Below are 24164 nucleotides of genomic sequence, written 5' to 3' on the forward strand. Positions count from 1 at the left end.
AATAGGTCAAGATATATCGGGAATACTTTAGGTATGCTAGTAATGTAGCCTTGTGGGTTTAGTTTGTCCAGTCTTCAGCAAGATCGAGAGATGCTCTGGTAACAGAGGTTTGCTTACTCCCTCTTTCTTTGCCACTACATCTGACACTCTTTTAACTTTTTTTTAACTCTCCCTGTCTCTCTCTCTCTCTCTGCCCAGGGTCCCTCCGGAGAGACTGGCCCTATGGGCGAGCGTGGACACCCCGGCCCTCCGGGGCCCCCTGGAGAGCAGGGCCTTTCGGGACCTTCTGGTAAAGAGGGGACGAAGGGCGACCCAGGACCCCCTGGACCCCCTGGCAAGGATGGCCCTCCTGGGCTGAGGGGATTCCCCGGGGAGAGAGGACTTCCAGGCACCCCCGTAAGCAGGCCGAACTACCCCGAGAACCAAGGGGCAGGCGGCCAGGGAAAATGAGGCCTCCCGCCATCACAGCCCCCTCCACCCAAGAGGGAGGGAAAATAATGAAAATAATCCAGTTAAAAGTGCAGCTACATTGCATCACATTAGTTTTGCAGTCATTCTCCTATTGCGAGTATCATAGACCTGGCTGACCACAGTCCCAACAGATCATAATTTGTCATCTCTACACAATTTGTTAGCATTTTTTGTTTTTTGACAGTTTTTTCCAGTTTTCTGAATACTCCTTTAAAAGAAATAAGGGCCATACTCCTTTGAAGTGCACACATGAATTCTGAGCATGCATGCGTTCTGGAGATGATTTTTAATTGTGGATTCTAGGTGTGCCTCTTGGGTCTATGTTGGGCCACATAGTAATGCATGTGTTTTTGTTTGAGGGTATTCTGCATATGTCCTTTCCATTTGAAGCAGATGCCCCTCAATACCCAGTTCTGCTGGGTGACAAGACAACTATTTCCATGCTTACATCCACAATGGTCTTGCTATTATTGATTATGTTCACTAGAAGAGACACAGCAGTGACTACTTCCTGCTCACGATGAGCACTTCCTGTTTGTGCTTTGCAGGGAGGTGGAGGACTGAAGGGAGGAGAGGGACCAGCAGGACCTCCTGGCCCAGCCGTAAGAATCTCTCTCCTTCATTTCACACATTTAATTTCACTTTCACATCATCAGTTAGATTAACCCCAGCACACAGCAATGATGTGATTGAGGTTTATTTATTCTTTATTTATCCAGGTTGTTTCATTGAGATTAAAGTCAATTTCATCAGAGAACATGCTGTAGATATGAATGTGTTTTATTCTTTTTGATATCTTATGCCCCACTCTAAAGTGCACCACTGCCAATTCGGTTATGAAGTGCCTCCGACTTTGGTCATGGTGGCAAATATATACTTTCTAAAAATCATGTTTCACATTTGGCATTTTCCATTCCATCTGCATCTACTTTATGCCCTGACCTCTGATTTTAATATGTAGTTTCATAAACTATAGAGGCAAATTCAATTTCTCTATTTCTCCTGCAAAAGTGCAAAATGTATCAGAAATGGATCAGAATACTGAATACCCAGGAGATCATAAACAGTATGTCCAGAGTCCCACTGCTGGGCTGTGTTGGTTAGTGTCGCTTGGCTAACCCTCACCCCAAATCTCTGGACCCCCCCCCCAGGGCTCCCCAGGTGAGAGAGGCTCCGCAGGCAGTGCGGGCCCCATCGGCCCCCCAGGACGACCTGGCCCCCAGGGCCCCCCGGGACCATCAGGGGAGAAAGGAGTTCCCGTGAGTAAACCTTGAGTCCGATGGGGCAAACCTTCAGATTAACCAAAGCCGCATCTGCCTTTGCCTCAAGTCCAAGAACTGCCCAAGCCGCATGGACCCTGAGCTTACCTTTGTCTTCAGTCTAGTTGTTTTGTTATTAATCCCACAGTGCTCTCTATCACATAAAAATTTGAAGTGCTTTATTGGCGTGACAAAATCTGGATTTGTATTGCCAAAGCATGGCAAAGAACATTGGTTAACGAACAAAGAATGATAACAGAATAATGTGACTGTATATGTACGTGTACACATACACAATATGCTGTATATACATAAGCGTAAACAGTAATAATAATAACAACACTACCTATCAAGTTAGACACGATCTGTGGATCACGAAAACTTTGATCCAACAGTACAGGACTTAGCATTCATTCAGTGTACCACAAGGAACTGACAGTGGTGTTTTTTTTTCTTTTTCAGCTCAGTTTTTATTAATAATTATGAATTAATCTGGTGTGTAAAACCAACCAGGAACCACACTGATTGTTTTTATCCTCCGTTGTTTCTCCTTCCCTCCCTCTCCCTCTCGCTCTGTTCAGGGTGAGAAAGGTCCGATCGGTCCGGCCGGGCGTGACGGAGTCCAGGGCCCCGTGGGGCTCCCAGGCCCCTCCGGACCCCCTGGGGTTCCCGGAGAGGATGGAGACAAGGTCGGCAACGGGGTCCACCTTTTCACCAATCCCAAATTCATGAAGTTTCATTCTCACGTAATTACTGAAAAGCACAAAGAGACCAAAATGATGTATGTGTATAACTGTTTATAACTGTGTCATTACAGGGCGAAGTCGGAGAGCACGGCCAAAAGGGAGGCAAAGGAGAGAAGGGAGAGCATGTGAGTGATTTATTACACACATATTACATGTTTATTACACAACTGTTACACTTTTATTACAAGTGTGTGTTTCTATGTTTTGTCCCTTAATAGAGTGATGTTTATCCCTTTTGTTTGTTCACAGGGTCCTCCTGGTCCACCAGGGCCTATGGGTCCTCTTGGTCAGCCTGGAGCTGCTGTAAGTATAGCGTATAAACGCTCTCAACACAGCTATATCTGTTAATAGGGTTAGTATGGCTTATAAAGCCAGCTTATAACAGAGATATACCCTTCACCCTTGATGGTGTGAGATCACAAATATGCGATTGTATATGGAATATACTTAACTGAACACTCTGAATTCTGGTGAATGAAAGAAAACGTGGTTCTAGAACACTCACTCAGAATGTTGAAGAAAACATTCCAAACCAACTCTTCATACGGTTAAAGAGCACGTCGTTCAGTCGATATTGCTGACCTCATTGATGGTCGTTCTCATGTGTTCATCCTCCGCCCCCCTCTCTCTCTCTCAGGGTGCTGACGGAGAGACGGGCCCCAGGGGACAGCAGGGCCCGTTCGGGGCCAAGGGTGATGAAGGAACTCGAGGATTTCCCGGCCCCCCTGGACCTATCGGACTGCAGGTACATCATTTCTTAGCAGGTGCACAAGTCGGGGAATGGTGTATATCTAAGCCATCTGGGGAAGGGAGAGTATTAGCACCCCCCCACCTCACCTAACCAGTGACCCCCCCTCCTCCTCCTCCTGGTTGATCTGCTGCTGCTCAGACATCTGCGTTAGCTACACTGTACTCACACCTGTCTGCCCCTTCAGACAACTGCCCACATTCCCAAGCTTTCAGACCTGTGTAAATACATACGGACATTAGCATACGTTAGCATACGTTAGCGTGGACTAGCATGCTAACTAGCAACGCCTAAAATGGTTGGGCAAATAGCTGCTTGATAACTGTTGGGTAGATAGCTGCTTGCTTGCTGCAATCTAACTAAGCACTGGTAGCCAGCTAGCTGTGACTTCACTGGGTCTTAGCAACACTTAAAATGTGAATGAATGGGTGTCTCAGTGGCGCAGCCTGTAGAGCACTGACCGCATGCTCATTGCGAGCCGCGATGTCGGCGGTTCAAATCCGACCATCTGACATTTGTCACATGTCTTTCCCTCTCTCTCGCTCCCATTCTTCCTGTCTCTCTAAACTATATACTGTCCAATAAAGCTGAAAAAGGCCTAAATAATATCTTTAAAAAAAAAAAATGTGAATGAATAACGGTCAGTATATCAATATATTATATATGGTACATCTGAAATATCCATGTTTCAGTCCGAGGCTGTCCCTTTGTATGTTTATTTTGATAAACACGGGTCAAATCCCCAGCTTTTCCAGTCTGAATTTGTGTTTATTATTTAATGTGTCACAAACTCATTGTGTGATTGTCCATTACTATTATCTAGTATATTATGTATTGCTAACTGGGTGTATGCACAGTCAGTTAATTTAGATGTACAGGTCCAGTGGTGCAGTGTGTGATACATGCCGTTGGGTTTGGTGTGATCGTCGGTTGGTTATTGTGTTGTACAGGGATTGCCTGGCCCATCGGGTGAGAAGGGAGAGACCGGAGATATCGGACCCATGGTGAGTGCCTTTTTTTCAGGATCACATCGTCTCAAACACCCACAGTCAGTGCCCTGCACTTGTGGCTGACACGCTGGATAATCGTGTATTCTGTTCTTAGTGAAAACTATGCACTATTACTTTCACTGAGTTTACTTTCTCCTTATACATGCGTATGCTGCATTAATGTTTACATAACAACCTGCAGGGATCATACACATAGGTTCATATATCCCAGCTAGCACAGAACATCCTCACAATGTTGCTGCCATGTTGTGGCAATGTTATAACATTGACAGCACGTTCCTGTGACATCGTGAGAACATTTTGTGTTAGCTGGGATTGTATGAACTCAACTGTAATGTTTAAAATTATGAAATTAAAATGGTTTAATGTTTTGAAAAGCTGTGTTTAACATGCATGACTCCACTCTAATTTTCTCTCTTTATCTCTCTCTCATATATTTTTACTCTCTGTCTTTCTTTTTCTCTCTCTCTCTGCCTCTCTTTTAGGGACCTCCTGGACCTCCCGGACCCCGTGGTCCTGCTGGCCCCAATGGTGCTGATGTGAGTAATCCCCAAATTCACCCTAATTACAGCCTCCTGGGTGTTATAGATATGTAACGTCAAAATGTCCATCTGCTATTACATGGTAATAACACTTGTGGTTTTGTGTATAGATGTGTAATACTTGCCGGCCCTGCATTGTAGGCCTGCTATTACGTATTCATGAAGTCATCAGTGTGGATTAAATATTACCTATTACCAGTTAATAATAATATACTTTTGTATAATGAGTGTTGAGTCATCTTTATATTGTTTATCACCTGACTGTGTTTTTCATTGATGATTTTTATTGGGGGTTTTTTTAGGGTCCTCAAGGTCCTCCAGGTGGTTTGGGCAACCCAGGTAACCAGGGTGAGAAGGTAAGCAAGAGGGCGTGGCTCTCCAGGTCAAAGTTTTGTGTGTCCAGACATGCATGTACATATACACCTGTGCTCTTGAATGCATGTGTGTGTGTTTAAGGTACATGTATGAAATAATTACTACTTGCAACAATGTGAATGTTATCTGTCTTGTATGTAGTATGCAAGTGTGCAGTTTATCTGTTTACACTGTACGTCTAACTGCGTGCCTGTGTTGACAGGGTGAACCTGGAGAATCAGGACCACCTGGAATAACCGGGGAAGCAGGTAAAAAGGTGAGCTGTGACTTTCGAACAGATATAGTTCAGAGATGGACCAGCTGAGGCCACGGCTTTGGACAGAACCCCTGCTGGAATCTGCTAAAATCACCGAATCCCAAATATATTCACTGATACATTTTACAGTCCTTGTAAATGTCCATCTGAGTTTGAGGATTAGTGATTCACAAATCCATGGCTGGCTCTGTCCACCACCAATCAAATTTGAGCCTGCACTGCAGTCACCACTGGTTGGCTGACCGCTTGATTGACAGTTTCTCCGTCCAATGGCAGGGCCCTCACGGGGAGCGTGGAGAGAAGGGCGAGGCCGGACAGCCAGGAACAGCGGGACCCGCTGGGGGGAGGGGGCCGGCAGGAGACGATGGACCCAAAGGCAACCCTGTGCGTGGGAGCCGGGCCCCGGGGCCACATAACCACAGCTCTCCCCATAGCCCATCCACCAAAACCCCCACATAAACACAGCTGCTCCTCCCATAGCCCATCCACCAAAACCCCCACATAACACAGCTGCCCCTCCCATAGCCCATCCACCAAAACCCCCACATAACCACAGCTGCCCCTCCCATAGCCCATCCACCAAAACCACCACATAACCACAACTTCCACTTCCCATAACCCATTCAATAAACATTAATTTTGCTCTCATCCTTTCTTTCTTTTCCCCTTCTCTCTTTCTCCCTTTCTCTCCCTCTCTCTCTCCCTCTCTCTCTCTTCCCCTCAGGGCCCAGTTGGTTTCCCCGGTGACCCAGGCCCCCCCGGAGAAATCGGTCCTCGGGTGAGTTGTGGATATATATTCTCCTTCTCTATTTTCGGAGCTCTTCCGTTTGTTTTTTTGTGTGATTTTGACGGTTGAACAGTATTCAGGCTCCAGGGTCACTGTGTTCCAGCTCCTTCAGGCAGACCACAAAATAACATCCATAGGATGGGGAAAATGCTTTTTTAGTTTCTTTTTTAATCTGTCCATAAATATCGTATGCACATGTATGTACTTTACGTTTCCTCACCCTTTGAGGAATAGGACATAGTAATGAAAACAGGGGTGATGGTCCTTCCTCTTTCAGGCTGTTAACTCGACCTCTCTGTTTATCAGGGTCAAGATGGAGCCAAGGGAGAGAGGGGAGAGGACGGTGAGCAAGGACAAGCTGTGAGTCACTTCCTCCGTCTTACTGTTGCCATAGTTACCAAAATGACCATACCACCATGTATAAACTGCATCCAAGAAGTATACTGTGCAATAAAGTGTTTAAGCAAACGGTTTCTCTTTTTTTCATGTACTGTAGCCATATAAACTGGGAAGGGCCATTGTCGGCACTATTGCCTTTGTTGAACAGTTTTGAATAGGTGTGCCTCAAGGGTCTATTCGTGGTCCAATACACATGTTCTTCTAGGGTACACTTTTGAGATGACAAGCACCCCTGGTTATGATTTGCACTGGATAAGAGTGTCTGTGAAATTACTATAATGTAATGTAAAAGCATTGCATTTAAATGCATATACATTTAAATTTGAATGTATATGCAAATTACATTAGAGGGAACTGTGCAATTTAAAGCATTTTCAGGCTCAAACGTCGTAATAGTATGTTTCGCCGATTCTGAAAAAACCCACACAAAATTCCTTTAAGATCCAATAAGAATATATGTATCCATGGACAGAAATAAACCCATGTCAAGCCTGGACTAATGTTGAGTTTGGATTCCATTTGATGCTTACAGACAGTTTTAAACAATATCTAGATTTGTGATTGCGGAGCTGTTATAGTCGAGTAGGTATGTGCTCCTGATGGAACTCTCCAGGAAGGTCTGAATTCTGGCATCTGTGTTGGGTGTTTTTGGGGTACACCTTTGGTACCCCTCATTGTGCAGTGGAGCGATGATTTATTTTCTTTCCTGCGCTCTTCCAGGGCTCCCCCGGACCCACCGGTGAGAATGGACCTCCTGGCCCCCCAGGAAAGAGGGTGCGTAAATTTGGGCTGAGGGTTGGGGAGAGGTTGGGGGACTGTATTCTGTCCTTTCTATTCTGCTGTATGAAATTTAATGAAATTAATTTGTGCAATAATTAGGGCGATTGGGGGGTGTTTTCCCTCATTCCTCTCATGTTAATCAGAAATGTTTCCCGTTGTTGATTTCGTCCAGGGCCCTGCTGGAACAAGAGGACCTGAGGGACGACAGGGAGAGAAGGGCAGCAAGGTAAGGGGGTCAAAGGTCATCGTCCAAACTATAGCTACATACGAGCATCTGAGGTCATCAACTACATTAGAGCAAAGGTCAGAGGTCATTATCCAACTCATAACTGCATAAGAGCAATGGTCAGTGGTCATCATCCAACTCATAACTACGTAAGAGAAAAGGTCAGAGGTCACTATCCAACTCATAACTACATAAGAGCATCTGCCTCATTAATCCCTCTGCCCCCCCCCCCCTTTTTTTTTTTTAAATCAGGGAGACCCAGGTGCCAATGGACCTGCAGGAAAGACGGGTCCCGTGGGGCCCCAGGGCCCCCCAGGAAAACCAGGAACAGAAGGTCTGAGGGGACTCCCCGGATCAGTGGTGAGTGGCAGATTGGATCCATCTGTAATGCTGCAGAAAGTATGATGATGCACACCTGTCTGGTGCCCGGCGCAGTGCAGAATGAAGCATTCTGTTACTCAGTGTAGAGCTGAACTGTGCCCGCCTCACAGGGCCATTTCACATTTCTGTGAATTTCTTTCATTATTGATACTCTCTGTCTATTCCTCTCTGTCTCTCTCTCTCTCTCTCTCTCTCTCTCTCTCTCAGGGCGAGCAAGGTGCGCCAGGACCTTCAGGGCAAAAGGGACCTCCAGGGCCCATGGTAAGAGAAACACACGATAATCCAAATCACAGTCAATTTCACCAGAGTCATAGATATAATCACAGCCATAATCTTACTAATAAGCATAGCCACAATCAAGGAGGTGATTACAAGGTGATTGTGACTATGCAGAAATCCCAGGAAGGGAATTTGATTTGTCGTTCAGTGTTTAAATTTATCATCCTCCTATAATGGCCATGCATTGGTAATGCAAAAAATGGATTGATAAACAGAAACGTTTCTGATTGGCTAAAAGATGTGGCAGAAAGAGTACAAGTTATAATGTCTTTGTGCCCCCCCCCCCCACCCTATTAGGGCCCCCCAGGACTGCCGGGACTGAAGGGAGACTCTGGCTCAAAGGGGGAGAAGGGCCACCCAGGTCTCATCGGCCTCATCGGGCCCCCCGGCGAGCAGGGAGAGAAGGGCGACAGGGGCCTCTCAGGGCCCCAAGGATCCTCCGGACCCAAGGGAGAGAACGTGAGTTTGGGTCGTGGCTAGTGTGAGGGTTCAGGCAGTATCAGGGCTACATTTAGAAGCTTGCGAAAGGCCAAGAGCGAGTGAAATAAATGCTTCATTAAAACAATTTCAATTTAATAACATTTATTGAAATGTTTTTTCCGTTGTTGCTGTTGTTGTAAAACAGGTATGATGTTTTCAGTGATGCGTCATAGTTATAATGTTCTTTTCTGTTTCAGGGTATCGCGGGAGGAAGCGGGCCCCTGGGCCCTGCTGGACCCCCAGGTCTTCCCGTGAGTGCCCCTTACCCCAAAGATCCCAAACACCCACCACCACCCCCAAACAAAATCCCACACAAATTCCCTCATCTACTTATTTTTACTGTCAATCTGCATTGCGTTAATTTGCATTCAGTAGCAATCGGTAAAGTCTGAAAATCGTCCTTAAATGTTTTTTTTAATTCACATCAAATTCTTTGATGGGGTTTTAATTTAATGACATTTAGTGACCCCCCAGCCCGGGCACTCAGCGATGAGTAAAGTGCAGGACTGTGTGATCGTCTGTCGTCGCGTAGCTTCACGCTAACTCTGCACGTCTCTTTCACAGGGTCCTCAAGGTTTTAAAGGAGCCAAGGGCGCTACGGTGAGTCTCCCTCCTTCCTCCGTCTGCTGTGGCCGCCTGCTGTCTCCGCGGGCTCGCGCTGTACCGCACGGCGGGGCTCAAGACCAGGCCCGAGGCCGTTTGGGCCTGGACGATTTCACACCCGCTCCGGCCGGCTCTGTGCTGCTGAGTTCACCCCGTGGGTCACGAGAGCTGACACTTCGGATACGTTTCTCGAGAAGCTCGCAAATCTCAGCGGAGCACTGCTGGTGCCCCTCTGAGGAACGGGATTACTGTGGTCTTAGCAGGCCGGGCGTTAATTAGGTGGAAATTAAAAGCTGCAATCCTCCAGGAATGGAGTTCTCCTCCCTTGCAGTTGAAAAAATCCAGATGTTCTTATGTGATCAGTTTTTCAGAGTGGCAGTCTCTGATTGTGTGTGTGTGTGTGTGTGTGTGTGTGTTTGTTTTCAGGGCGGTGCTGGTCCTAAAGGTGAGAAGGGTGTGCAAGGACCCCCTGGAGCTCCAGTGAGTACCCCTCCTCTTACCCTCTTCTCCGCCCTCTTCCCCTTTTCCACACCCTCTAACTGCCTCCTGCCTCCATGTTAACCTGCGTGAGGTGTGAGATACAGTCTGTAGAGATGAGCAGGAGGGTTACTGACTGCAAATACCTCCACAGTACAAACCTCACGCTGTTATATTACATTGCTGGCATTTACCAGAACAACTTACACAACTTACACTTTAGCATTTTTACCTTAGCAACTTACACTTTAGCATTTTTACCTTAGTAATGTAGCCTTTAGCATTTTTACCTTGGCAACTCACCCTTTTGCATTTATACTTTAGCGACTTACCCTTTGGCATTTTTACTTTAGTGACTCACAATTTAGCATTTTTACCTTACCAATGTCCATTTTAGCATTTATTTATATATATATATATATATATATATATATATATATTTTTTTTTTTTTTTAACATAGTATCCCTTTATACAGCTGGATTTTTACTGAAGCAATTCAGGATATGTACCTTTCTCAAGCTCAAGGGTACAGCAGAGGTGTCCTGGTTGGGACTACAAACCTACATTTCAGTTGCAAGTCCATTATATTACACAGCTGTTTCCTTTGACGTCGTTTTAGACGATATTCATGATTTCAAGGGGATTGTACTGAAGTACTTGGCATGTCCGTGACCTCTGAACCCCCATCTCGCTAACCCCCCCAGGGCCCCCCGGGAGACGTCATTCAGCCGCTGCCCATCCAGATACCCAAGAAGTCCAAGCGCTCGATTGACGCCAGCGAGATCGCGGGCGAGGCGGAGCTGCCGGCCGCGGACGCCACGGGGGCGGAGTTCCTGACGGGCGCGGACGGCATGGAGGAGATCTTCGGCTCGCTGAACTCACTGAGGCAGGAGATCGAGACCATGCGCTACCCACTGGGCACCCAGGACAGCCCCGCCCGCACCTGCCAGGACCTCAAGCTCAGCCAGCCCAACTTCCAGGACGGTGCGTACGGGGGGGGGGTCAGGGGTCATTTTCAGCCGTATGATTGGCTCAGCGGTGTGACTGGGGTTGTTTTGAGCCTTGTGATTGGTTCAGTAGTGGGACTGGGTCTGTTCTGAGCCCTGCGATTGGCTCAATAGTGTGACTGTGTCTGTTTTGAGCCCTTTGATTGGCTCAGCAGTGTGACTGTGTCTATTTTGAGCCCTGTGATTGGTTCAGCAGTGTGACTGTGGTTTGTCGCCATGCAGGAGAGTACTGGATCGACCCAAACCAGGGCTGTTCCCGCGACTCCTTCAAGGTCTTCTGCAACTTCAGCGCTGGCGGGGAGACCTGCCTGTTCCCCAGCAAGAGCATCGAGATGGTGAGTTACCCAACGCGCACGCCACACACACACACGCCACACACACACCACACGCACTGTACCCCAGCAAAAACATCAAGACGCGCACGTCATACACACACACCACCATGTTACAGTACACTTTACTGAAACACACTACAGACATGCTGAAAATGCTGCACTACAGTGTATAAGACATCTTTTAAATGCAAATATTCATATTAATGATGAATATAATGATTGAGGCACACAGCATACACTCATACAGGCCTTTAATTACTCTCTCTCTATTTTGCTCTCTCTCTCAATTTCAATTTCAAAATGCTTTACTGGCATGCTTCAATACATATTGTCAAAGCAGTCATAATATTAACAAAAACAATAAACATAATAACAATACAAAGATTGCAGTGAAGCATATAATGTATAATAAAATTAACTCTCTCTCTCTCTCTCTCAGGTGAATATGGACTCGTGGTTGAAGGACACTCCGGGCTCCTGGTACAGTCAGTTTGAGACGGGCAGCAAGGTCAGCTGACAGAAAAAATTTTTTTTTTCTCTTTGTTTTTTTACATTCCTGAATTGAAATGTAATTGACCCCCTCCTCCCCCCCACCCCAGCTCTCGTACGCAGACTCTAACGGCGAGCCGGTGGGCGTGGTCCAGCTGGGTTTCCTGCGTCTCCTGAGTGTCCAGGCCCGACAGAACGTGACCTACCACTGCCACCGATCCGTGGCCTGGGCCGACCGCACTGACAACGGCGGCCACCAGAGGGCGCTGCGCTTCCTGGGGGCCAATGAGGAGGAGCTCAGCTACGAGACCAGCCCTTACGTCAAGGCCCTCATCGACGGCTGCTCTGTGAGTCCCACACACACACACACACACTCACACACACGCACACACACACACACTCACACACACACACACACACACACACCCCACACACCCACACACACACACTCACACACTCACACACTCACACACACACTCACACACTCACACATACACACATACAGACACACACCCACACACACACACTCACACACTCACACACACACACACTCACACACACACACACACACACACACCCCACACACACTCACACACTCACACATACACACATACACACATACACACATACAGACACACACCCACACACACTCACACACACGCACGCACACACACACTCACACACACACACACACACACACCCCACACACCCACACACACACACTCACACACTCACACACACACACACACCCCACACACCCACACACACACACTCACACACTCACACACTCACACACACACTCACACACTCACACATACACACATACAGACACACACCCACACACACACACATGCACACACACACACACACACACACACACACACTCACACCTGATGAGTTTTGTTGCTCATTAATGGCCTCTCTCTCTCTCTGCAGTATCGTAAGGGCTACGACAGGACAGTGCTGGAAGTGAACACACCCCAGGTGGAACAGCTCCCCCTGCTGGACCTCAAGATCTCAGACTTTGGGGAGGCTAACCAGAAATTCGGTTTTGAAGTGGGACCTGTCTGTTTCCTGGGCTAAAAGAAGCACTCACACTCTCTCTCTCACACACATACACACACACACGCACACACGCACGCACATGGACAGACAGAAAAGGAAACGCAAACATACTGATATTTCAGTGTTACACACATGCACCACTTAAATATAGGATACATGATGCATTCTATTTAGATGAGGAACACACACACACACACACACACACACACTGCAGACATGCACTCACGTACGTACGTACACACCCAGGGAAAACATCTCGCAAAAAAAACCGATGGACAACAGGAGGAGAGGCAATATGAAAGAAATAGAACTCAAATGCTCTCGTAGCGAGAGAGTGACAGATCTATTTTCAGGATGATGAGAAATAGAACTTCTGACAGAACGCAGAATAACGCGGTGTGTTAAATGAACACAGCTGACCCAGAAGTTTTCGACTTTTTTTTTTGTTGACCAACAGAACCTGCCCCCCCCCCCCCCCCCAAACGCCCCGCCCCCCTCCCCAGTGACAGATGCACCTCTCTCCCTGTCCTCCCTCCCCCCGTCTCTCCAAGTTACCTCCCACCCCCTACATGGGGCCTCCACGTGAAGCCCCGCCCCTTCCTTTACCTCACTTCCTGTCTCGCTCGTGAACGGGGACCAGCAAGAACAACGTGACGTCAGAATCGGAGCTTAGGAGGGGTTTGCCCGGAGGAACAGAAACCAGCAGTCTGGACGTCCAACACGCACTCCATCCGTGCAACGGATGTTTTTTTCTAAAACCGACTACACAGTGGTGTTCTGTCATGTCGTTATGGAAACTGAAGGTGAAAGCTAGGACCTTTTATTCTAAGCCAGTTGTGAATCGCAATCAAAATTTCCAGTACTGTTACAGGGAAAAAAACCTGCAGTATTTACCCTACGGCTTCACCTGTTTATTGGATAAATATCATAGCATGCTCGGGTGATGCTTATGTTTAAAAGGCAAACCAAGGGACTTGATATTTTGGTCCAGTCCAGATGTTATAGAATCAGAAGCCATTATCCTTGTAAACTTGTACTGGACTTGATGTTATGTATGTGTATTTTCAACAATTAAAAAAAATTAGGAAAACAGGCAACCATTCTGTTGTCAAGTAACTACGTGCATGGTGCAGTGGAAAAAGTGTTTCTGGGGTGAAAGTTCATTTAAGATTTTGTTTTTTGTTTTTTTTTGTTTTTTTTAGCTTGTCAGCATATTTTTTCACTTTACAAGGATGAAAATATATCAGGGTAAAAGAAACATGAGCCTTTTAATGGAGGATAAATTCAGAGCAGTGAGCAACAGTGTGGTCACAAAAACCCATAAGGCTTTGGTGCTGTACGAAAGTAAGCCTTTTAAAAAGAAACACAATTTGGCTTCAGGATGCATTCAAGCTGTCCTACTGCCCACATATACATCAGTTTTCTGGCTGGAGTTGTGCATTAGAACCCGCATGTACAGAGAAAATAATTTATTTTTTATTTATTTAAGAAAAAATAAAAACACGGTGCTTTATTTTTCCTCAAAAACGCCATTCAAGCAAAAAATAATAATAATACATTGTGGTATTTCATTTGTATTTACTTCCTGTAGCTTTCACTTGAAAAATCAATATTGAAATATAAATATATATGAAAACAAGTCTACCTTATCTGTACACACCTCTATGCATGTAGAGACAGTTAACAAAATAAAGACAATCCCTTCCATGTTCACCAGTGGGGGGTTCGAAGAGTGTAACCCCAGTGCATTTGTTAACTGTGTTTTTTTTTGTTTTTTTCTTCTTTGGTTTACTTGGTTTTGTTGTTGTTTTGCTGTCATTGACTTGGATTAAACGATTCACAGCTGTTGATTTTATCCTGCAGTTTCACTGTTGGTTTGTGTTCCCGTCAGGGACATTCACAGATGTAGGAAGGGGGGGCAGATTAGGTGGGGGGGGGGGGGTCATTCAGACCTGGGGGAGAATTTGAGAGGTTGTATATCACACAAAAATATCAATGGGAATCTATATTAAGGACTGGGGTGGGGGCAAAAAATCGGAATCCTTGGTGCTCAAAAGCTGTCCGTATGGCAGAAGATCATTTCCTATACCAATGTGGGGGGGCTTTTTGTTTTTGTTTATTTTTTTGTTTTAATTAAAGACAAATTATGTTCAAAACAAAATATGGTGCTGAAAAAAAGTATTATTTTATAAATGTGTGTAAGTAATTTTTACAAATTTTGTTTCTGTAATATATATATAATCTTTTTAAAAAGAGCTGCTCGACTCTCTCGTTTGTTCTCCTACACGGAACTCTGGTTAGGCTGTTAGCGCATGCTGCTTGGGCCTACAGGAAGTCTCTAAAGTCTCTTTTCTTCCGTAAAACTTTTCAGCTGGCTTTTATTTTTTTGCAGACAGCAGCTCTTCAAGCGAATAAGACGGAACGCGCCCCCTATCAATCCCTCGCCTCTTGGTTGAATCGCTGGCCGGGGTAAAAACTCACGTTGCTTTCATAGCAACCGGCCTCATCAAGAGCGCATAGTCACCACCGTTCTAATTCCATGCCAGTGTACTACTCCAGGTTAACCCTTCAAAGGGATGTTGCACTTTGGTATAACCCGAGTCATTTTGCAGAGCTTGCCCCTCGCATTAGCATAGCGTGAACATGAGCAACATCAGCTGACCCTGCTGACTGTGCCAACGGCACACTAACATTTCTTATCGGGACCCCAGCAAAATGAATAGTTTTAAACCTCAAACTAACTATGAAGGATAATGTATCAGGTAAGGTCTGTGCCACAAAATTACTTGTGTTGTACCTCAAGTGAATGATCCCTTCCATGGTCATGAATATGTGATTAGCTAGCGAGCAAAGCTTTAGTTCACTCTGATGCTGATGTAACCATCACCACTGGAAATGGAATGCAATGGTGTTCTTGAACACTGAAAAAGCATTTGAAAAAAAACCTCCTCTTCAACGGGTTAAGAGCCCACTGGATGGAAACTCTCTCTACCTGCTTATCTGCTTTTTACTACGTTCCTTTTCCCTCAGAACCTCGTTTGGGTATTTTTTTACCATGAATTTTAATGTCTTTTGGTTTTCTCTTGGCTTGTTGTTGGGTTTTTTGTTTTTGTTTTGTTATTGTTGTTGTTCAAAGTCTCCCATTAAACCACACGCCCTCGCATTTTGTTGAAGAAGTCACTGTGAATAAAAATGTGCTTGTGTGTGCGCGCACGTCTGTGTCCGTGTGTGAGAATGTGTACACTTCAACTCACACTTCAGTATACTTCTCTGTCCCTGATACCAGATTACTTAAAAATGGGGTAAGCTTCACAAGTTGACTTGTGTTGTACAGAAGTGAAATATCCCTTTCAGTGGACGGAGCTTGAACATTTGAAGAGTACGTGCCCACAGTCAGTGAGCAGTTGTGCTGGGAGCAGCTGCGACCTGAGACCTGATTTAGGGAATGACAGGGGGGAGGAGACTGGGGAACATGGTGATAGAAACGGGTCCAGATCCAACCACCTGCTGTATGTGTGCTTTCTCCCCTCCCATTAATTCCAAAGTAAAAACAGTAGAAACTGCAAGAGGACAAGTTACAAATATAAAGCCTTTAATTTGCTACACACGATATCCTGTACAGATCACTGTATAGACTCAATTTACAAAACAAAGTGTGGGGGGGGGGGGGGGGGGGGGGGGTAGTCAGGTGAAGGCACTGTGGATCTGATTGGTCTTCACAGAGGGGGTGGCAGCACCTCTCAGCCAATGAAAAGGCCTCCTGTAAAACAAATGGACAGACCCGACTTATTTACACATCCAAGGTGGTGTTTTCAACTGGCAACACAGAATATTTCCAAACAAAGAGGCTCATGGGAAATTGAGTCCGGAGCCTGTCAAAAATCCCAAGCTCTGGACTTCACTGACCAGCATGCTCTCTGATGGAAAGTGGTGGAATATGGCCCTTTGACTTTACAGCGCCAAGTAGATCTTAATAGTATACACAGACATGCATGCATGAATGCTTCTGCTATAATTAGTAGTCATGACTGTCTGTAGTAATTTAAATCATTCCTTATATCAGCGTACTTGACTACACAAATGTAACATCCTGTTTCAGTTTTATAGTCGCAGTTTAGAGCTTTGTGTTTTCAGTTTGTTTTTTCTTGTTGCTGTGTGTGGGTGCTGCGTGTTTGTGCTGCATGTTTGTGCTGGTGCTGCATGCTGGTGCGGTGGGTCAGTGCTGCGTGTTTGTGCTGCGTGTTGGTGCTGCGTGTTTGTGCTGCGCGTTGGTGCTGCGTGTTTGTGCTGCGCGTTGGTGCTGCGTGTTTGTGCTGGTGTTGCGTGTTTGTGCTGCGCGTTGGTGCTGCGTGTTTATGCTGGTGTTGCGTGTTTGTGCTGCATGTTGGTGCTGCATGTTTGTGCTGGTGCTGTATGCTGGTGTGGTGGGTCAGTGCTGCGTGTTTGTGCTGGTGCTGCATATTGGTGCTGCGTGTTTGCGCTGGCACCGTGAGTCGGTGCTGCGTGTTTGTGTTCTGTGTTGGTGCTGCGTGTTTGTGCTGGTGTTGCGTGTTTGTGCTGCGCGTTGGTGCTGTGTGTTTGTGTTCTGTGTTGGTGCTGCGTGTTGGTGCTGCGTGTTTGTGTTCTGTGTTGGTGCTGCTTGTTTGTGCTGGTGTTGCGTGTTTGTGCTGCGCGTTGGTGCTGCGTGTTTGTGTTCCGTGTTGGTGCTGCGTGTTGGTGCTGCATGTTTGTGTTCTGTGTTGGTGCTGCATGTTGGTGCTGCGTGTTTGTGTTCTGTGTTGGTGCTGCTTGTTTGTGCTGGTGTTGCGTGTTTGTGCTGCGCGTTGGTGCTGCGTGTTTGTGTTCTGTGTTGGTGTTCCGTGTTGGTGCTGCGTGTTGGTGCTGCATGTTTGTGTTCTGTGTTGGTGCTGCATGTTGGTGCTGCGTGTTTGTGTTCTGTGTTGGTGTTGCATGTAGCTGGGCTCACGCACCTGTGACTTCAATGCTGACTCCGGTGATGTACCGGCTGTCATCAGAGGCCAGGAATGCACACGCGTCTGCAACCTCTAGAGAGAGGAATGTGTATGACAGCTGTGATAATGTTACACACAGACACACACACTCACACACACACACACTCACACTCACACTCACTCACACGCACACACATGCACAAACACACACTCACACACACTCACACACACACACACACACACACACTCGCACTCACACTCACACTCACACGCACACACATGCACAAACACACACTCACACGCACACACATGCACAAACACACACTCACACTCACACGCACAAACACACACTCACACTCACACTCACACACACACACACACAGACACACACACTCACCTGCAGGTTGTCCCAATCTGCCTAGCGGGATCATGGAGGTTATCTGTACAGAATCACATTAACTGTAAGCAGTCTGTACAGTTTTCAACCAGCTTTAATGACAAGTAATTCTCATATTGCCAGAGTGAACACAAACATTGATAACAATAGTTTGAAATGAGAAAAAAACTAATTGACAAACAGACAACACTGCACTGATTTAACCTCATTTATGTTTGTACATACATGCACGCACGCACTCACACACACACCATATTGATCACTTTCTCTGGCACTTTTTCAGTCATTGGCGTGGTGATGAACCCAGGAAGCACACAATTACAGCGAATCCCAAACCTGCCAATCAAAGAAACATGAAAAATAATTAAATCATTATCTCTCCCTCTCTCTCCCCATCCCCCTCTCTCCCCCACCCTCCCTCCCTCCCTCTCAATCTCTCTCTCCCCCCTCCCTCAGTCCCTCTCAATCTCTCTCCCCCCTCCCTCCCTCTCTCTCTCTCTGCCCCCCCCCCTCCCTCCCCCTCCTCACCTGCTCAGCTCCTTGGCCGCAGTTCTGGTTAATCCTTCTACTCCTGCTTTGGAGGCGGAGTAGTTCACCTGGCCGATATTCCCCACCTGTCGGCACAGACACAGTCACCAAATCTATTTCCTCTCTTCACAGCAAGTTGATTTCGGATGAGGTTGATGCCCTCAATGCTGCCACATCAAAGATATCTGCCTGCCCTAGCCCACAATGCAGCCACATTAAAGATGGCCTCCTCACCTTGCCCACAATGCTGCCACATTAAAGATGGCCTCCTCACCTTGCCCACAATGCTGCCACATTAAAGATGGCCTCCTCACCTTGCCCACAATGCTGCCACATTAAAGATGGCCTCCTCACCTTGCCCACAATACTGCCCACAGTGATGATGGAGCCTTTGGGGGATCCACTGGCGACCAGGGCCCTGGAGACGGCCTGTGTGAGAAGAAAGGTACCCTGGGAGAAGAGAAGGGAAAATGAGATCCAATGAGAGTGAGCGCAGAGCGAGGTGGTCACAGAGAGAGGGGGAAGAGCGGAGCGCCAGCGCATCGTACCTTCAGGTTGACCTGGACGACCCTGTCGAAGTCGCCCTCCTCCATCTTCAGCAGGAACTCGTCCCGAGTGATCCCCGCAGCACTCACACACACGGACGGGGGCTGGAAGTACCCACGCTGAGGAGCAGAACAGCCCCAAAGTCAGACATCACCAATCTATCTGCCCAGCAGAGTCCTAGATAATGAAGGAGCATCATTCAGACATTGCTAATCTATCTGCCCAGCAGAGGCTCCACATACAAAGCACAGCATTCAGACATTACTAATCTATCTGCCCAGCAGAGGCCCCACATACAGAACATGCATCAATCAGACATTACTAACCTATCTGCCCAGGTCTATCAGGCACACAGACACATAAATTGTACACGAGTAAGGGAGAACACCTATCGATGAGAACAAGCCGTTCAGCCTGCACTGTGTGTGGAAAAGAGGGTGAGAACAGAGAGGAAGAGAGGGAGGTGTGTGAGCGGTGATGGATGTGAGAATCTTCCATTCTTCCATTGGTTCAGAGGTTTGTCATTCAGGGCAGTGGTACCCCGCCCATGATCCACTCAGTCAATGCATTTCCTATGTATTCCTAAATTTAATAAAATATCGACCACTATATCGATATTTTCAAATATGGAACCAAAAAATGCTCAACAAATGTGTAATATGCCGCAGCATTGTTGAACTACAATGCTCCCCCCAATGCTCAATTTGGCAGGTGTGAGCATTGCTTTCAACACAAAAAAATATGGGAAGCAATCACAGGGATCAGGACAGCACCTGGACAATCATACCTGTATTGTAGTGACCATCCTCTCAACACTTTCCTTGGAGGAAACCTCCACGCCCACCACCGAGTGCTTCTGGCCTCGGTAGTCCTGGGGCAGGCTCTGCAGCGTCTCATTGGCCGAGTCCTCGTTGACATCGGCGACCACCACGGACGCACCCTCCGCAGCGAAGCGCTGGCAGACGGCCCGGCCGATACCACTGCCCCCTCCTGGAGAGACGATGTAAATGCAGGCACAGTGACAATCTGCCTGTCACATACAGGGAGTTTCTGATTACAAACAAAAAAGCGTCCTCCTGCCCTCATCCCCCAGCACAGGAGGAGCAAACAGGAGGAGGAAACAAGCGGAGGAACGAAGGATACATTTGTTTTTGTTTTTTTAGTATTGGAACGCATCGCCGTGTAAGATCTGTGATTGCTTATGGGAGTATTAGTTGGCTCGACATCAGTCAAAAGTATAAGTGGGCTACTTCATTAATATTCAACGTCGAAGATAAGAAAATAAGCGGTCCAAACTGTCTTCGTGCCTTTGCGTTCTCTCCTGCTCACTCATCTCCTGCCCTTCTTTCCTCTGCATATTTCCGGGCAGGAGAGGTAGTGGGGGAGTGGAGGAGAGGAGTGAAAACGGTTGGGACGCGCCCGCTCAGTCTAAAGGTCAAGGGTAGTCAACACTGCTCCCTTGAAAAATATACATTCATTACACACGACACTCAGCTCATCAGTCAGGTTCTGTTTATTCTGAACCAGTCAAATAATTGTTTTTAAGAAAGTTGAAAGCATAACGGCGTCTGTACAACTTTTGATTACGCAAACACAATTGTAAACATTTCTAACAACCTCGGGTGATACTTAAAGGCTGCCACTGGTCAGATATTCTATTCGATGATGGCCATATCGTCACGTTATTTGATATGTGTTAACCTCTGAGGTTGTTTTACTGTTTACTTGCTATAACTAAATATATTAAGGTGTAGATGATAGAAACCGCTAATCGTATAGCTTGCTACTTGCTATCATAACTGCGTTGATACATACAATGTTGGCTTTAAAAAATGATTAGACACAAGTAAGTTAGGTGAGAGGTATTTTCGAGCTTGAAACTCAAGCTGAAAACATTAACAACCTATGCATCTCGGAATTAAAGCATTTACTTTTCCCTATGCCCCTCGGACTTAACTAGCCGTATCAAAGTCAGAAATTACAACGCTACTTTGAACACAGAAGTAAAACGGACCTGTGACAACAGTCAACCTGGATAAGAGTCTCAAGGGCGCCGCCATGACAGTCGTCACTGTGCGATGACGTCTTTGATGCAGTACACTTCAGCGTCCACACGGTGGCGCCAGAAGCCCACTTTTGTGCTGGGGTTTTGGGCAACATGGGCATTATGAGAGGGCTTCAGTACTACTGCAGGGAATTCTGTAAAATCATTTGCTGCAGTAAATTTCAAAACTTTGTTTTATCATTATAAGAGAAATATATTTTTAAAAGAGAGGTCAATTGTGCATAGGTATTTATTTACTGAACACACGCAATTTTAGCATATAGGCTACCCGATACAAAAGTATCACAACATAATTAACAAATTAATTCAGCAGAAGCAAAAGGTAGGTTAGCCGACGTTTATTTAATAAAATAATAAAAGTAATATTACAAAGTGTATTATTTGCAGTGTGCGGTTTGTTGTCACAGACCAACCTGAAGGTTTTCAATAAGGGTCATTAATAATGTTATCTTCTCAAAGTCACGAGTGTACAAATAAAATAGCTTTTGGACTGGTAGCCTATCTAAAATTATTTCCCACAGTCGTCGGCTACATGAAAATAAATTAAGACAGCGCTTATTTATTCCACCAGAGGGCAACATTGGTCCAGTATTACACTCAAGTGTACGTTTGCCTTGGTCAGCTCTCCCATGTAAAACAGCGAAATTTGAAGTTCAATATTTCACCCGATTCAAAAATCTCAATCCCATTTCGCGGGTCTCGGTCTACTAATTGTGTATGTGGGGGTGTATGTACATACTGTATACATTCGGTGAGAACTAGGTAGCCTATTTATTAGACTTATGTTTTAGACTTTTGGTCTACTTCTGCTGCTGTAGCCGGTTTGACGCGTTGTGTGTTCAGGAGATGCTCTTCTGTATACCACTGTGTAATGTGTGCTTCTGTCACCTTCCTGTCAGCTTTGACCAGTCTGGCCCTTCTCCTCTGACCTTGTTTCTGCCCACAGAACTGCTGCTCACTGGATGTTTTTTGTTTTTCACACCATTATATGCAAACTCTGTGCATGAAAATCCCAGGAGATCAGCAGTATCAAACATTTCACGTATAACGTAGCTAGTTTTTATGATTAATTATATTGCTCAGACAGCGTGCAATCCCCAACTCGGTCCATTTGGCCTACACTGTAGGCTATAGTTAACTTCGCTATAGCATGTATAGCCTATATCCAATGTCAGTTTCTTGACCTCCATTTGCGCTGCTCATGCTTGTCCGGTGTGACTGTAATCCGAGAAGCTCTCTCGAAGGTATTCCCTGGTATTTGCCTATGGTCGAGTGAGTGGCATCGTTTTCAAACACCATAGTAGCCAAAGTTTCCTGTTTCCACAAAAGAGTGGTTGATCAGATTACAAAACTAGCCAGTCCAGGCGCTTTTTGGAATTGGTAATAGGCGGACTTTCACACAAAAAAATACAGGCTGTTATGTGTCCATTTGGGACAACATGTTTCTGCTATCAGGTGTCTGTGATGTAGCATAGTCGTATCACCTGGGGATTGCTTTTTGGTAAACGTGTAGGCCAACCGCCTTCGAGCAACTAGGAGGAACTCGTAATTTTAACCAAACTGTATGACGTAAGCTACTTTTCCCGTTTTCCCGGCCTGATCAGTGGTAAATGACAGCTTCTTATAACCGCCCAGAAGACAGCAACGTCAGGCTGCTATCAGAATCTGAAATAGGATTACCCGTTCCAGTTGTAATACAGTTCTGTGGTGTTCGGGTTTAAATCCGAGGTTTAAACTCGAGCGAAGCGACCCGCCTTCTTTTAACATAACAATGCCTTGATTTTGTCGTCTGTAGCGGAAGGGTTTCTAAATTTTCAAATAAGTATTGATATATTATTGACTATATTATTTAGTTACTAATATTAATTATACTATCACGTTTCAGGAACTAGCAATGAGTCCGGCGACTGTAACTACAGTCAGATAATACTGCGATGTCATGCGTCATCCCTGGTGGACATTATACGTTGCAGTTAAAAAAACCCCAACAAAAACACGAGATTGTCTTCCGTTAACCAGAGCCAACTTCCCCGTCTAATCCAGTCCATTTCACCCTTACGTCCACAATTTCTTCTCCTAATGGTTTTCGGTTTACATTAATGGTAATGGAATGTCCTCAAGTCAATTAAACGGCCTGTGTTGGCATTAGGACTTATCCTACAGTACTATACGCAGCTGTGTTTGGTGAACGTTTGACACTGATACTTCTGGTACAATTGCATTCTAAGTGACATTTATATGTAGGCTACAAGTTACTTGTAAATCATAGAAATCATCTGTTTTGCCAAGTTTTAATCCCTCCCCCCTCTCTCCCCTCCCTCCCAAAAGAGTAAATAAATCAGACAAGGAGAAGTGTTTAAAGAATCATTTTTGTGCGTTTTTATTTATGTACAACTCGAGTGAAATTCACTGTGAGATTATGCCGTCAAGATGGGCGTTAGCCGACATTACTCACAATCTTACTTCACCTTTAATTTAGCTTAGTTTTCATAGAAAATAAACAAGAGACAAGAAGTGACGCTGCGTCTGTCGTGGAAAGGCTGAACGTGAAAAACCAATGTAACAGAAACGTAAAAACGGAAACACAAACGGGTAAAATAAATCGCCTTGCTGCTTTGATTGAAACATGCCATTGCGTTGTGCAACTGTAAGGAATATTTACAAGGATTCCAGAAAAAATGGTCGTCGTCTAGCAACTTTGCACCTTTTTAATCAACCTGCTCTTCGTTACCCCTGACCACCGCCACACACACCCCCCCCTCCCCCGCCTCACATTTGTAGCACACTCAACTTTGTTTTAAACTACGAGACAGGAAACCATAACAAAACAAAACAAAAAAAAACTATCCCAATTTATGTTCATTGATACGACTAGTATACAGTTTCGAACACAGCCATACTCTTTAAACCCAGGTCTGCTTGGCGCGCAGTGACCGCAGTCACGTGTCTCCCTCAGTCCC

The 24164-nt window shown here is 45.9% G+C and overlaps 2 protein-coding genes across 2 annotated transcripts in view; one reads left to right on the forward strand and one right to left on the reverse strand.

Moving 5' to 3' along the window:
- The window catches only part of col11a2 (collagen, type XI, alpha 2), a 58541-nt gene extending 45598 nt beyond the window's left edge, over window positions 1–12943 (forward strand). Inside the window, exons 39-65 of the mRNA XM_061254060.1 lie at window positions 199–396; window positions 1020–1073; window positions 1623–1730; window positions 2312–2419; window positions 2548–2601; window positions 2726–2779; window positions 3114–3221; window positions 4175–4228; window positions 4720–4773; window positions 5079–5132; window positions 5354–5407; window positions 5684–5791; window positions 6132–6185; window positions 6501–6554; window positions 7314–7367; window positions 7546–7599; window positions 7852–7959; window positions 8188–8241; window positions 8557–8718; window positions 8937–8990; window positions 9304–9339; window positions 9769–9822; window positions 10525–10804; window positions 11050–11162; window positions 11602–11670; window positions 11762–11998; window positions 12588–12943. Coding sequence (XP_061110044.1) covers window positions 199–396; window positions 1020–1073; window positions 1623–1730; window positions 2312–2419; window positions 2548–2601; window positions 2726–2779; window positions 3114–3221; window positions 4175–4228; window positions 4720–4773; window positions 5079–5132; window positions 5354–5407; window positions 5684–5791; window positions 6132–6185; window positions 6501–6554; window positions 7314–7367; window positions 7546–7599; window positions 7852–7959; window positions 8188–8241; window positions 8557–8718; window positions 8937–8990; window positions 9304–9339; window positions 9769–9822; window positions 10525–10804; window positions 11050–11162; window positions 11602–11670; window positions 11762–11998; window positions 12588–12734 — 2538 coding nt within the window. The 3' untranslated portion in view covers window positions 12735–12943. The remainder of the gene's footprint in view (window positions 1–198; window positions 397–1019; window positions 1074–1622; window positions 1731–2311; window positions 2420–2547; window positions 2602–2725; window positions 2780–3113; window positions 3222–4174; window positions 4229–4719; window positions 4774–5078; window positions 5133–5353; window positions 5408–5683; window positions 5792–6131; window positions 6186–6500; window positions 6555–7313; window positions 7368–7545; window positions 7600–7851; window positions 7960–8187; window positions 8242–8556; window positions 8719–8936; window positions 8991–9303; window positions 9340–9768; window positions 9823–10524; window positions 10805–11049; window positions 11163–11601; window positions 11671–11761; window positions 11999–12587) is intronic.
- Window positions 12944–16384: 3441 nt separating this feature from the next.
- On the reverse strand, window positions 16385–21268 carry hsd17b8 (hydroxysteroid (17-beta) dehydrogenase 8). Its single transcript, XM_061256104.1, has 9 exons — window positions 21154–21268; window positions 19927–20129; window positions 19142–19258; window positions 18948–19043; window positions 18594–18679; window positions 18317–18401; window positions 18066–18108; window positions 17687–17761; window positions 16385–16476 (listed from the first exon to the last, which is right to left on the reverse strand). The coding sequence occupies exons 1-9, from the start codon at window positions 21197–21199 to the stop codon at window positions 16457–16459; spliced, it is 771 nt and encodes a 256-aa protein (XP_061112088.1). The 5' UTR covers window positions 21200–21268; the 3' UTR covers window positions 16385–16456.
- Between the last annotated feature and the right edge of the window lie 2896 nt (window positions 21269–24164).

Source organism: Conger conger, chromosome 9 (assembly GCF_963514075.1).
Source record: "Conger conger chromosome 9, fConCon1.1, whole genome shotgun sequence".
In the NCBI taxonomy this organism is placed as follows: Eukaryota; Metazoa; Chordata; class Actinopteri; order Anguilliformes; family Congridae; genus Conger; species Conger conger.

Coding starts and splice junctions, on each gene's coding strand:
- hsd17b8 (XM_061256104.1), bottom strand. CDS start 21,199: ATGGCGGCGCCCTTGAGACTCTTATCCAGGTTGACTGTTGTCACAG. Junction 20,130..21,153: donor CAGGTTGACTGTTGTCACAG/GTCCGTTTTACT, acceptor TCGTCTCTCCAG/GAGGGGGCAGTGGTATCGGC. Junction 18,402..18,593: donor GCGGCCAAGGAGCTGAGCAG/GTGAGGAGGGGG, acceptor TTTGATTGGCAG/GTTTGGGATTCGCTGTAATT.